At 54.4% G+C, this 14,385-nt stretch overlaps 1 protein-coding gene across 2 annotated transcripts in view; it reads left to right on the forward strand.

The window, feature by feature from the left end:
- The window catches only part of PEPD (peptidase D), a 114,469-nt gene that overhangs the window by 36,665 nt on the left and 63,419 nt on the right, over positions 1 to 14,385 (forward strand). For both annotated transcript variants that reach the window (XM_082437580.1, XM_082437581.1), the window contains exons 8-9: positions 8,241 to 8,316; positions 9,232 to 9,278. In XM_082437580.1, coding sequence (XP_082293706.1) covers positions 8,241 to 8,316; positions 9,232 to 9,278 — 123 coding nt within the window. The remainder of the gene's footprint in view (positions 1 to 8,240; positions 8,317 to 9,231; positions 9,279 to 14,385) is intronic.

A 14,385-nucleotide genomic window follows, 5' to 3' on the forward strand; every position in this document is an offset into this window, starting at 1 on the left:
GAGGCGAAGATCTGAGGGCTGTCGACAGGCATCGATACTGACTCTTGCGAGAGCTGGCAGGTGGGCGGGCCAGCAGCTCTGTCGGCAGCCCTGGCCCGGTGCCCATCCTGGCCGCACACTCTGTGAGCGTGCGGGCTTGTGTCCTTCCAGCTCACAGCCACCTCTTCTTGTTTTGATGAAGTAACAAATGCCTGGCCCCTCCGTAGCCCCCAGTTGGCAGAAGAATAAATCCTGGCTACTCAGGGACCGCGTCCACCTATGTCCCGGATGTGGCATCCCTTGTGGCCGCTTACATTCTGAGTGCTTTGGAGACCAGGGCTGGGTTGTGCACCCCAGCATCTCCTGAGGGACAAGTCATTAGTTTGTCACTTTGGAACGAGCATGCTTTAATTCTGGTGACATTTCCAAGGCTCTGAGGTAGATTCTGCGTTCATAAGATACTTCCCAGTTTTATTAAAGCCAACAGCAGAAAGGACTTATTTGGCATTTGATGGCAGTAGAAGTGTTTTAGAAATGTCACGTTGTCCTTACTGCCTCAGGGGTGTGTTTTAGCAGCGTGCGTTCTGGCCTCTGTAGTGACTGCAGTCATTCTTGGTGGGAGCCATGCGAGTTATCTCCCTCCTCCGGTAACTGGAGGAAGGATTCTGGGTGGAATGGCGGGCAGGCCCCTCATTTACAGGAGAGACTGTGTTTCCATGGTATTAAATTATGGCTCATTGATGTATCTTTGGGCCCCTGTCCTGGATGCTTTTTCCAACGCCCCCCTCTCGGCCCGTGGAGAGAAGTTACCTGGGGTAATGGAAAAACTATCCAGTTGGGCATATCCAAATTCTCACCCCAGCCCACCCACCTCAGGAAGTCACTGAACTTCTCTGAGCCTCAGCTTCTTCATCTATAAAATGGGGATGTAGTAATGCCTAACTCACAGCATGGACGTCAAGATTCATGCTGCCTAACAATTACCATAGACCGGGTGGCTTATGAGCAACAGAAATTCATTTCTCACAGTTCTGGAGGCTGGGAGGTCCAAGGCCAAGGTGAGGACCCACTTTCTGGTTCATAGACGGCCGTCTTCTTTCTGTGTCCTCAAATGGCAGAAGGGGTGAGGGAGTTCTCTAGGGTCTCTTTTATAAGGGTACCAATCCCATTCATGAGGGTTCCACCCTCATAACCTAAGTACCCCCAAAGATCCTACCTCCGAATACTATCACGCTGGGGATAGGTTTCAACCTATGAATTTGGGGGGAACACAGTGTTCAGTGTATAACACCAAGCCTCAGTTTCCATACCTGCAGAGTGGACGTGGTCTCCCTTGATGGATGGCTCAAGGATTGAGTGAGAGCAAAAGTCAAGTGACAACACATCCTAGTAATCATGCTGTCACCTTTTGAGACTTCCTTTGTGCAAGGTGCTATGCTAAGCACTTGACACACGTCACCTTATTTAAAGAGGTATTTTATTTATGTTATAAGGTAGGACTCTGATTATCCCCATGCTACAGGTGAGCAAACTGAGGCACAGGAAAGTGATTTGCCCAAGAAAAAGCCAGGAGCTGAGCCCAGGCCAATGGTTCCAGGCTCTGATGCTGCCCCATGTGGCTCTGAGGAGTACCCTGAGGGGCTGGGGGTGCTGCCTGAGTGTCAGCCTCTCTCTCGGTTCATTCTTGGCCATCCGACCTGCTCAGACCCCACAGAAAAGATCTTGTGGAGGCCAGGGTGTGGTGGGGTGGAGGGCCTGGGGACGTGCAGCTATGCTTCCCCCAGCACGGCGCCCTGCCACCCACATGTACCCCAGCTCCCAGGTAGCGGCTGAACTGGGGATTTGGGATGCTTCCCGGAGCCTGTCTGATTAGGAGGCAACAGGCAGCCTCTCCCAGCACAGGGGAAAGCTTCACTTCTCCTTTATGTTTGGGTGTCACTCATTTCCTTTCTGTGACTGCTTTATTGTTCTGCATTCTCTCAAGCAGTACCTTTTTGATTTCCTGTAAATTCCTCTATAATCATACTCTTCTTCCCCACAAACATGAGATCATAGCTGATCATTTCTTTCCTTGTGCTAGGTATTGCAGTTTGAACGTGGAGGTCAGAAGTTGAAACTTAATAAGAGCAGGCGTCTCTCGCTTCCATAATTTAGGCTGTGGTTCTGCTTTCCTGTTCAGCAGATGATTAAATTGATCTGAAGGTGGGGTAGGAAATAAAAGGAGATACTTCTGTGCTGTCTAATAGCTCGGCGCCGTGGATTTCAGTTAAGCACCTCTGGAAGCGTCACAGAAAAGCAAGCATGTCAGCCATTGCCATGCGCCTTCTCGGGTTTTGAGTGAGGCCGTGTTAACTTGAGTCGGTGTCATGCCAGTGTTAGAGCTGTTAATTACACGGAGCGGAGGTGGCCTGTGTGTATTCATCAGGCAGCGGGGTAAGCTGTCTATTTCTATTCCCCTGCCTATCTGTGCACGGGAGACGGTGAGGGGTGGATGGTTTGGGGCAGACACGCACCAGGATCCTGCATCCTGGGTAATGTGTCCCAAATTAGAAAAGGTACGTAGATGATGACTTAGATTCTTGGTGTGTCTATGAAAAGTATTCCAGTAGGCTTGCTGTCTTTGTCTCCTGGTGAATAGGCATTTAACCCTAAGTCAAGGAGAAAGCCAAGTGGAAAGTGGGGACCTGAGAGTAGTGGGGAGAACCTGGCTTACTGTGCACCGGGAGGCTGGACACAGGAGGTGGGAGCAGTCAGGCCCTGGTCCCAGCTCTCCCTGCACGTGGCTCGCGACTGCCTGGCCCCGGTCAGGTCTCAGGCACACTCAGCTCACCACGGGCTGAACCACCGTTTTCTTCCTGGCTCTGGTTTCTCTGAGAGGACTTATGGATTGAGCTTCCTGAGGATATGTAATTCCAACCAGCTCTTTCCTTTCTGTCCCTCCTGTTGTTCTGGGATTTTACCCTTTGAATCCCTGGGTCACAGGGTAGGGATGGAATGGCCGTGGGAGTCATGCGGTATGGAATTCCCGCAGTCCTCTCCCGCAGAAGCCCCTGCACATTCATCTGCGGGAGAGATGGAATTCCTGTCCCTTCAAATAGGTTTTGTGCAACGCTGTGGCACCTTGATGCTTAGAGACTGATTTTGGAAATACTTCATCTTGTCTTGCTACTATTTTAATCAGTGGAGCATTCAGACCTCACTTAATTGATGTCTTAATCCTGCATTTAATGCCCAGAGGCAGTTTTGTGACCTGTGAATATTTAAGGAAAAAAAAGATTGCACGAATGAATCTCAGCTTGGTCCAGTTTTTGTCATTTCGGGCCAGTAGCAGGGGACTCTGTGCCTTCACCCCCGCCACCCTGCCTGTGGTGCTGCCTTTCCCCTCGAGCGGCCCCCTTGATGTGGTGATACTCACAGGCCTGGCCACGAGCTGGGGACCCTGCCTGAGTGCCTTCAGCTCCTGCACACGTCAGGCACCTCCTGTTGCTGCCGGAAGAGCCTCAGTTGCCTTCTGCCCAGATGTCTTTTTTTTTTTTTTTAAATTAATTAATTAATTAATTTTTATTTTTGGCTGTTTTGGATCTTTGTTGCTGTGCACAGGCTTTCTCTAGTTGCGGCGAGCGGGGGCTACTGTTCGTTGCTGTGCGTGGGCTTCTCATTGCGGTGGCTTCTCTTGTTGCGGAGCACGGGCTCTAGGCGCGCAGGCTTCAGTAATTGTGGCACGTGGGCTCAGTAGCTGTGGCTCACGGGCTGTAGAGCGCAGGCTCAGTAGTTATGGCGCACAGGCTTAGCTGCTTCCCAGACCAGGGCTCGAACCCGTGTCCCCTGCATTGGCAGGCGGATTCTTAACCACTGCACCACCAGGGAAGTCCTGCCCAGATGTCTTAAGTGGCATCAGTGCTGTCCTGTGCTGAGCCTTGGTCCTCTGATGCTTCCTGAAGGAGGTGACCTTCGTCCTCCCCTGGGGATAGAAGCCTTGCAGATGATACTTCTAACCACCACCCCACATGTCCTTGGGCTGGACAAGGCGGGGGCTGAGTGTGACACTCAAAATCCCTCACTCCAAGGCGGCTGGGCCTACAGAGACTGAACCCCAGCAGAATCCCCCTACCTTGCCTTTTTGTGCTCGGGAGTAAAGGAAATAGCCTCCTCAAATTCAGGGCAGTGAAGTCTTCCTGCAGATGAGGAGAAACTGTGCAGAATGCTGGAAAGTCTGACTGTTTTCTGCCGTGATCTTAAACACGGTTTCTGGTGCTTGTGTTGTGGAGATAACGGGGCCAGGCGGGGACGCCTGGCGCCAGGGCGAGACTTCAGCCCCAGAGTGCCCTGTGGACAGTTGGGTGAGCCGGCACACAGCAGCCTTTACTTTCAGGGCCCTTAAAGCTTGGATTCAACTGGGCCAGGCCAGTGCTCAGCCAGGCCGGCTTCACTGGAGAACTGCCTTTGCCCTGGTTCAGTTTGCTTTTTTTCAACATGACTAAAAAAATAAGTCCTGAGGCAACCAGCTAGGGGCCTGGTTTGTCATCTTCCCCAAAGTGAAATCAGAAAAGAAAGCAGGACTCTGGGCCTCGATGGCGCAACATGCTTATCATCTCTCATAGGCAGGGGACGTGGTCTGGGCTCCAAGAATCCTCTCTCCTTGGGCTGATGGAGTCTTTTTCCCGGCTCTTTTCAAGACTGAGGGTGCCTACGGGGCAGGGAGGAGGTGAGCGGAGAGCCTGTGAAGTGGGCCTCTGAGGCTGGGGCTGCCTCTTCCTGCCTCTGTGGCTGGGGGTGAGGCAGTGGTGGTGGGAGTTCGGACTGCTGAGGCCCGGGGAGGCTGTCCCCCACGCCCTGTGCTGCCCGGGGCCTGCCCGGCTGTGCGACATCCCACCACGACCTGGTGAACGGCCCAGGGAGGGCGGGGTGGAGGAGGCCTCCTTTTCTTTTTGAGATGAACCATTCTCTCTCCTGGTTGGAAGTAAGGTGTTTTCCAGCTTTGGTGCAATGCCCAGGTACTGTTACTAACCCGTAATTACTGTGTGTCTGCTCTGGGCCAGGCACTGTTCTAGCCCTGGGACCCTGCCCTCCAGGGCTCTGGGCTTTTAGGGGGAGACTTAAATGAAAAGGAAATTACAAGCGTGATAGCTTACTGAGGATTCACATAGACTGCCCAGGGAATAGAGGGAGGGATCTAGCCTGGGAGGGGGCTGGAGGGAGCCCCTCCCCGCTTTCTGAGAAAGGAGCTAGAGGATGAATGTGCAGGAGCCAGTTCCAGGCAGAGGAGTCCCTGTCGGGGTTGGGGGGGTGAGTGGTGGAGACAGGCAGGGTGTGGCCTAGAGAGCCTCCTGGTCTCTGGATAGAGTTTTAACTTCATCTGGACGACATCTAGAGGCTACTAAAGGTTTTAAGCCAGGGAGAGCCTGGTCAGATTTGCATTGCCCGAAGATCCACAGCTGTGGTCGGGGAGCAGACAGGCCTGGAGGCCAGAAGAGCCAGGAGAGGTTGTCCAGGCTGGAGAGAGTGGGGTCTGGACGGAGAGAGAGAAAGGGGAGACGTGAGAGGTTGTGGAGGTGAAACTGCCGCCCTTGGTCGTCGGTTGGATGTGGGAGTGATGGACGGATGAGAGGGAGGTGCCCAGGTGTCTGCATTAAGCAGTGGGAGGTGGGGAGCTGTGGCTGGAGACGGGAGCCTGCAGAAGGGTGGGAGTCTCTGTCCTGCTGAGCTGGAGGTGCCTGGGGGGGTCCTGCAGGTGGAACGCAGCTGAGAGGCCTGTGCCAGAGCTGGAGGTGCCTGCGGGGGTCCTGCGGGTGGAACGCAGCTGAGAGGCCTGTGCCAGAGCGGGGGGTTTGGGAGCAGGTGCAGCGGCAAGGCCGGGGGGCAGGGAGGGGAGGGCCCGTCAGAGGTGGAGGAGGGGAGGCAGCCGAGCACGTGCCAGCAGAGGCAGGCGTCACGGGGCCTCTTGCTCTTGGGAGGTCACGGAACGCCTCTGGGTTTGGCACCCTGGGGGTTGTTATCCCACGTGTTGGTGAGGCGGTGCTGGCAGAGCGGCAGGGGCTGAAGGGAGAAGAGGGGAGGGGAGAGGGTTAGTGAGAAGATGGGGAGGAGGTTTGTAAAAGCTGCTCTCCCTCCTCTCCGGAGGCAAGGACTGTCAGGGTTTCCTTTCTGGAAGCGTGGCTGGGTGGTGGGGGGAAAGCTTGGCTGGAGGAGGAGGTGAGTGGTCATGGAGCTTCCAGTAAGAGGGGCAGGTGCACAGAGGCGGTTGGGGGCTGGGATCTGAGCCCATGTGTGCGTGTTGGGGGGCTGAGCCTCACTGACAAGAGGGCACCCCTTCCCTTGTAGGCGGGGAGAGAGGGGAGGATGGGGGTGGGGAGGGCTTGGGAGTTTGGAGAAGAGGTGAGAGTACGCCCACCTGCTGGCTTCTGTGTTCTCCAGGAAGTAGGGGATGAGTTCATTCATGTGACAAGGAGCCCTGGGAGGGCCCCGAGGTGGAGGAAGTTGAGAGGAGCCTGGACGCTCCCCCTGTGACTCCCGGCAGAGCTGGGGTGTGTGGAGGCAGGTGGCAGCTGGCTGTGCCGTCCGCCCAGCTGAGTGCTTTCCCCCTCAGCCCTCGTGTCCTGCACACACAGGCCTGGGCTTTGGTTCATCCCTTGCGGGCGTTCGGCCGAGCCTGTGTGGATCGAAGGGCACAAGTCCTAGGGGGTCTAAAGTGTTGGCCGGAGTGGTGGCTAGAGGGCTGGACCAGGGCTCTAGGCTGAAGAGAGAGGCAGGGGGTCAGAGGCGGTTGTAGCCTGGGCCTGGTTCCCACCTGTGTTGTCACTCTGGTCGTCACCGCGTCGGAGAATAGAGAGACCCGCTCCCAGCTCACAGATCCTCGGGCTGGGGCCGAGCAGGGCAGGAACGAAGCATCAGGGGCCGCTAGGTTATCTGTGAGTGGATTTGGACCACACCCTCCGGGGCACGGGAACCAGCGTTCTGTTCCCCCGGGTAGAGCTGCTCCCAGCGCCCCGAGGTGGAGCCGGAGAGCAAGCTTAGGCTTCAGGGTCTGCCCCTGAACAAAGGAGGCAGCTTCATCTGGAGGAAGTCTCAGTGGGTTGTGGGTTTGTCTCCCCTACATCCCCTGGAAGGTTTTACAGTCTCAGGAAGGTGTCCCTGTGCTGTACAATGCCTTCCTCCCCTCCCAGCGACAAATGGCTGGCTGTCCTACATGGGCGTCGTGGAGACAGCACAGGTCGGTAGCTGCCTCTGGTGGAGGTGGGGGCGCCTTCCCTGCCATCCTCAGGCGCCTTGGCGGTGGGCAGTGGCTGGACGAGGGGTGCGCTGTGGACGGAGGGGCAGGCGCTAATCTGCCATCATGACTCTCCGCTTTGCTGATCTTGAGGGGGCTTGAGCGTGTTCCCTCTGTGAGAGGGAGAGGTGGCTCTCTGGGAGCTTTGGTGAAGGCAGGTCACCTTCATAAAGGGAGCATGAGGGAGGCACTGAGGACTCCATGCGCTTAAGGGCTGGGCCCACTGCCACTTAAATGCCGTGAGCTGGAGGTGCTTATTTGAAATGGGTAGAAGTAGAAAAAGAATATTTATTTAGCTTCTCTACGAGAGGCTTACTTGGGGTTGAGATTGATTGCAAGGACCAGAAACCTAACCAATTTTGGGCAAATGAACATGAGCTTATTGTGAGGACCCCAGTACCCCCCTGGAGTCCAGCTGGCAGGAGGCACAGCTGAGCCTTGAAAGGACGGCAGGGTCTGTTGGTTGCACCGCCCCGTCCCCATTCCCAGCTTGACCCTATCTCACGCAGGGGGCCTGAGTCACATGGTTTTCCAAGGCTGCCTGGACGGGTGGGTGTGGCGGGGGGAAATGGGAGAACTCTTCAGCCATCTGGGCAGAGCCCTGGGAGTCAGCACACTCAAGATTCAGGTCCAGCAGCCTTGCCATGTAGATTGTATCCCCATTTAATGGATGAGGAAACTGAGTCTCAGTGAGGCACCATGTGTCTGGCTACAGAATCTGGGCTTCTGCCACCCACAGCGGCTTCCCGATCTTGTAACTGGAAACAGCCTGCACCCCTGAGGTTGGCGTTGGGTCGGGATGGGCCGTGCTTAGTGTAGCTCATCACTCCTGGGGCTTGGTGGCCCATCCTGCCCCCATCCTATGCCCAGGCAGCCCATCTGCAGCCCTGGGCTCCTTCCCAGGCTGTGCAGGGTGTGGAGGTTTCCCTGGAGGGGTCTGCCAGCTCCTGCTGGAAGTCGCTGACTTGCCGCTTCGTTTTTCTCCTTTCTGCAGCCGGGTCTTCAAGACAGACATGGAGCTGGAGGTTTTGCGCTACACCAATAAAATTTCCAGCGAGGCCCACCAGGAGGTAAGCTGGGCGCTGGCTCATTGGACCTGCCGTTCTGGGTGGGTTGGGGAAGCAGCATTGCTCTGTGTGGGGCAAGACGGCGGTGTCGAGGTGGACGGTCTTTGGGGGGCGCTGGCCCCCAGCAGGCAGGAAGTGTCACTGCGGACCCGAGATACGGTGCTGGCTGTTAACTGTTCCCCGGTGGGGACAGGGCAGGGAGGGCCTGTCCTCACCTTAAGGTACCCGCCCTCAGGGAACTTCCCAGCAAGAAGTCCCGACTTCCAGGACAGTAGAGCTTTCCCTCCTCGCGTTCTGGCGGTCCCAGTTCCTTTTAAAGAATCTGTGGTCCTTAACCAAGATTCAAGCACGTTTATTACTATCATCCATTTTTTGAAAACACCCTCACCTGGTTCTTTCCCAAACCTTCCCACTTTACCTGAGGAGCAGGAGCAAATAAGGAAGTTTATTTTTGGTAATGGGTCCGGGCCATTGGGATAGCCCAGTACCTGCTTACTGACATTTGCAGAGTTGTGTCAGGAGACAGATGGGGGTCATGGGGGGCAACACAATGTCTTCTCCGAGTTCATTTTCTCTGTGTTTTATAAGCAGGGAAACCTCTTAGGATAGTTGTCATAGGCTTCTGAGCATTAAGTATTCACCAAACATGTCTTGGCTAAATCTTCGCTTGCCTCCCAAGGTGTTTATCGACTTCTGAACAGAAGTGCTCCGGAGTGGTTTAAATAAACTGTATGACTTTGGAGCTTTAAAAAAGTTCTAATTTGTCACATTTCTGCACCACTGTGTGCAGGTATCATTCTTTTTTTATTTTTATTTTTTAAAGAAGAGATTCTTTTGAAAAAATGCTATACATTATTTATAAGGCGGTGTTACTTATCTCCTTAATACAAATGTCTTTGCTTAATATCCATCCTCCAGGTAATGAAGGCTGTAAAAGTGGGAATGAAAGAATATGAGATGGAAAGGTAAGCTTCTGTGTTTCTCTGGGTAAAGATTAAAATGTAAAAAAACAGTAATTTACGTTCGCTGAGCAAGTAACAGATGAGGCGTGGCAGCCTGGCGCACAGATTGAGTGGGGATTAGGAGTAGGGCTTCGGCGTCGTGGGCAAAGAGGATTTTTCTTCCGACTGTGGTCGCCTCCCTGGCTCTTGGCAGAGTGTTTGATGGTAATGGTCTTTGATTACTTTTCAGGGTGGTTTAGTGCCCCATCATTCCATTCTTGGACTTTGTTGCTGCAATTTGCAGGAAACTACCAAATAACTGCTATTGTGACTCTGAAAGCCGCTAGTAAAACAGCTTGCCATTTTTATGTGTAAACACTGCCATTATGTCTGCTGTGCTTGGACGACTGGGTTGCGGGTTGGTTAAGTGGCTCATAAAGCGTTCTGGAGAGCTCCATCATCCTGCAGCTCCAGTTAGGCTGCAGGCTCCACCCGGGGCCTTCCCAGGGCTGCCCTGCTGTGCTGGGTGTGGCCTGGCCAGCTCCTCAGCCCCGCTCCACGACCCAGGGGTCAGTCAGCGTGCTGCGGCCCACAGCGTGAAGGAGCCCTGGGGTCAGACCCAAACTGCTCCAGTGGCTCCCCTCCCGGCCACCTCCTGGGGCAGGAAGCCCCCATTCCCGAGTCTCTCACCAGTGACTGCACCGCGTGGGAGCCCCTGTGGGAATAAGACACTGAAGCTGCCGTTTTCTCCCCCTGTGACATAATAGGAAATGCGTATTTGGTCTCTGCCCCCAGTTCCTGGCACGGAGCTTGTAAAGCCTTTGAAATGCCCTGATAGAGAGGAGCATCTGTTGTTCTTTATAATAAGCCCCTTTCCACCGCACCCGAGTTTATGCTAATGAGGGACTCTCGGAGGCCCCGACCTCCTGGGAGAAGAGAGGGACTAGAGGTGGAGATTGAGTTCTGACCAGTGATTTAATCAATCCTGTATCTAAGGAGGTAATGGCACTTCCATAAGCCCTAAACCAAAGGGTTTGGAAAGCGTCTAGGTTGGTGAACACGTGGAGGTGCTGGGAGGCTGGCATCCCTGGAGAGGGTTTGGAAGCTCCACGCCCCTCCCCCACACCTTGCCCTGTGCCTCTCTTCCACTTGTCTCTTCCTGAGTTGTATTCTTCCTAATAAAGTGATAATAGTAAGTAAAGCGCTCTCCTGAGTTCTGGGAGCCATTCTAGCAAATTATGAAACCCAAGGCTAGGTTTTGTGGGAACCCCTGATTTAAGGCCGATGGGTCAGAGGTAAAGGAGGCCTGGACTTGTGATTGGTGCCTGAAGAGGGGGCAGTTTCGTGGGACTGAGCCCTTAACCTGTGGGGTCTGCACTAACTCTGGCAGTTAGTTAGTGTCAGAAGGTGTCCACAGAGAGATGGAGAATTGCTTAGTGTGGAAAACCTACATATTTGCTATCAGAAGTGTTGTGAGTACGAAAAAGCGTCTTACCTTGGACCCTCCACCCTGGGCTGCCCTCTCCTGCCTGGCCTTGTAAGAGCTTGCTGCTGCTGCCCCTTCCCCACCTCGCAGGGCCCATGTCCGCCCCAGGTACCCTCAGGGCCCGCTCTGCCTCCACACCTTAGCAGGGCAGAGTGAGGGCGAGGTACAGACAGAGTCGGCAGTGGGCACCGTGGGCATTTACAATCACCATCACGTGGCTTGGGGGTAAGCGGGCACCTTAGTGCAGAGTGAGGACGAGGTACAGAGTCAGCAGTGGGCACCGTGGGCATTTACAATCACCATCACGTGGCTTGGGGGTAGGCGGGCACCTTAGTGCAGAGTGAGGGCGAGGTACAGAGTCGGCAGTGGGCACTGTGGGCATTTACAATCACCATCACGTGGCTTGGGGGTAGGCGGCTTTTTTCAAAGTCTAATAACCCTTAAAGGAGTCCTGAACAGCGAGCCTCTATATTTCTCTCCCCTTACCTTGGGAGGTAAGAGGTTAACATGGCCTCGGAGGCCCCGCTGCTGTGCCTTCCCAGGAGGGGCATGGAACAAGTGAGTCATCAAGGACCCGGCTCTGTCAGGCCAGCCCAAGGAGGACGGGGAAGGGGCGGAGCCGTCTAGCTCTTGCCTCCGTGCTCTGGGATTCCCAGGGTCCTTGCCCCAGCCCCGCCCCCACCCCCGACCTGGAACAGGAGGAGTTCTGTGGGGCTGCCAGGGAGGTGGGCTGGGCAGTGGGTCCCTCAGATTGGCACTGGCCCAGAAACCTGTTCCCAGCTGAATTGGCCCACAGTGACCCACAGCTGATGCTTCAACTAAAACAACCCAGAAATTGGAGCAGGACTCGCTTGCTCCGGTGTGGAGCCATGCTGACTGCTGCATTGTGCCCTAAACTGTGGGGAGTCCAGCTCTGAAGGTGGCTCCTGGGAGGGGCCTGAGCCGTCCTCGGTGTCCCAGAGCCAGATCAACCTGGGTGTGAGTTCTGGGTGGGGGGCTGGTGACTCAGAATACCTCCCCCAGCTCCCTACTCCCCAGCCCAAGGTAATAGAGGTCTTTTCTTTTCTTTTAATGACAAATTTCAAATACCCCCCCACCCGCAAGTAGAAGAGTATAATGAACGTCGAAGTCCCCATCAGGGTTTTCTGTTTCGTTTTGTTTTACTGGAGTATTTAAAATCAAACCCCAGACATTGTGTCATTTTACCTGTAAATACGTCAGCGGGTGTCTCAGTGGATGACGGTATTGTTTTCCTTTTCATGTAACCACTGTGTCATGATCACATCTAAGTAAGTTAACAATAATCCTTAATGTTATAAATGTCTAGTTCATGTTGTCTAAAACTATCTTTTTAGAACTGGTTTGTATGAGTTGGGATTCAGAGTCTACACGTTGCGGTTGGCTGTTGTTTGAAGGAGACCCTCTTGTTGAGCTGAGCTCCGAGGAGATCTTATATTTGTCTACAAAGGGCTCAGCCTCCCGCTCCACACTGCGTCCCAGGTTGGTCCCACTGCTACCTCCTCTGTGGACCAGGGACGGCCCTCGGAGAAATGATCCTGAGGCTCAAGGCCCGAAGCAGCCGCCCTGAGGGTGCTGAGTGGCATTAATCCAGCTGAACGTGCCAGGTGTGTGCCCTGTTGTGCACCTACTATGCGTCGTGCCCACCCTACGGCTGGCTGTAGTGGGTACAGGGGGGAAGCAGTGGCTACCCTCGCACCCTCAGCCCGGCAGGGGGGCCATCTGATCTCTGGGTCCCTGAGGCCTGAGAGCAGGGGGGTTCCTGGGGTAGAGTGTGGGGAGGGGTTTTAAAAGCTGAGGCAGAGATAATGAGGACAAGAGACAGAGTCTGTTCCCGAAGGGCAGGTAGGAAGGGTGACCCTGGGAGGCAGATGGTGTCACCCCCTGGAGACAGTGGGAAGATGGTTCTCCCGGGACATTGGGGTGTCCCTGGCCAGATTTGAGGAGGGCACCACCCACTGCCAGTGCCAGCCTAAGCCCGGGGGCGTCTGCAGTGGTGAGGGGGCCGATGTCGCTTTCTCTGTCCCCACAGGCACGTCCCTGCCCAGGTAGCCTGGGATGCTGTTTTGTGGCCTGTGTCCTTGGAGCCTGGGAACTTTCTCTCGGAGGCCCCATCTCGTTAATCTGCAGTGTCTGCCCCGCAGTTGGTATCAGGAAATACGTGTGGGCGGGTTAGATGGATGGGCAGGAGAGAGAAGAAAATGTCCTGAACTACTTTTTCCTGTCTTGTCTGCCGCTGTGAACTTCAGCATTCTTCTCTTAACCAAGTGGGAGTATGAGAGCGCGTCTAAAGCAGGTGGGGGCTCCCCAGGAGGTGTGGCCTCCTTAACACAGGCTGGACCGATGCCCAGGAAGGTCCAGGGCAGCGACTCTCGGGCAGGCCACCGACCCCTGGCTTAGAAGAGCATCCCTAGAACCTTCTGGACGTTCTGCTGAGAGCATGGCCAGCTCCAGCCCCACGGAGGGACACAGGGCAAGAAGGGCAGGGACTCCTGGGGGTGGGGGTTGGGAGGAGATTGGGGCTGATTTTCTGGAAGGCGGGCATACCACCGGCACAACGGCGCTCAGACTCAGACAAGGGCCGCTGGCCAGGAGACCCAGTTGTAAGCCTCATCTTTTTGTTTTATCATCAAAGGTTTGTCATAAAATCTGGAAGGCATGTTAGAAACAAGGAAGCCAGCTGGTGGCATTTATTAAGACTCCTCCTCTGTGCTGTGCCTGCAAGCAGGGTTCCAGGGAAAATGAAAATCAGTTTCTGCAATTGAGGTGTGGTAAATTGTGTTAAACCAATAAGACGTTAATGTTTGGGTAAATCGGGTGCTAATGGCATCTGACTGCAGGCCCAACCAGGCATGCATTTTACCTCCTCATGTTACTTAATGTTAGTGGCGTCACCGGCTTATAGCCGGCTGGCATGGGGCTGGCAGCTGAATCAATTACCGGCAAACACTAATTTAGAGCATGCTCAATTGGCTGTGTAAGCAGGTCCCGGTGCACATTTGCCACAAGGAGATTAATAACTTGATGTTTTTGACAGTCTGGGACCTTAATTGAAATAACGCTCTCTTTCTCTCCAAGCTGTGAACGGGGCATTTCGGGCCCTTTCCCGGCAGCTCCCGTGGGGGGTGTGGGAGTCATTTAACAGGCAGAGGGGTCTGTGAGGTGTACTAGGGGACAACACGGCGTTGTCCTCCTTCCCCAGCTGGCGTCCTTCTTGGCGGACAACCGGACCCCATCTGGAGACCCCTGACAAGGCCTGGGTTTCCCTGTGCTCCGTCACAGGCATCAGCCCACAATAAGAGTCTCCTGTTTTCTTTGTCATTTTTTTTTTTTTAGCATCTTTATTGGAGTATAATTGCTTTACATGGTTTGTTAGTTTCTGCTGTATAACAAAGTGAATCAGCTATACATATACACATATCCCCATATCCCCTCCCTCTTGCGTCTCCCTCCCACCCTCCCTATCCCACCCCTCTAGGTGGTCACAAAGCACCGAGCTGATCTCCCTGTGCTATGCGGCTGCTTCCCACTAGCTATGGATTTTACATTTGGTAGTGTGTATATGTCCATGCCACTCTCTCACTTCTTTCAGTCATTTGTTAATGTTGAACTGCACGGCTGGGCTAC

Source organism: Balaenoptera physalus (assembly GCF_965194825.1).
Source record: "Balaenoptera physalus genome assembly, chromosome: 19".
Taxonomy (NCBI): Eukaryota; Metazoa; Chordata; class Mammalia; order Artiodactyla; family Balaenopteridae; genus Balaenoptera; species Balaenoptera physalus.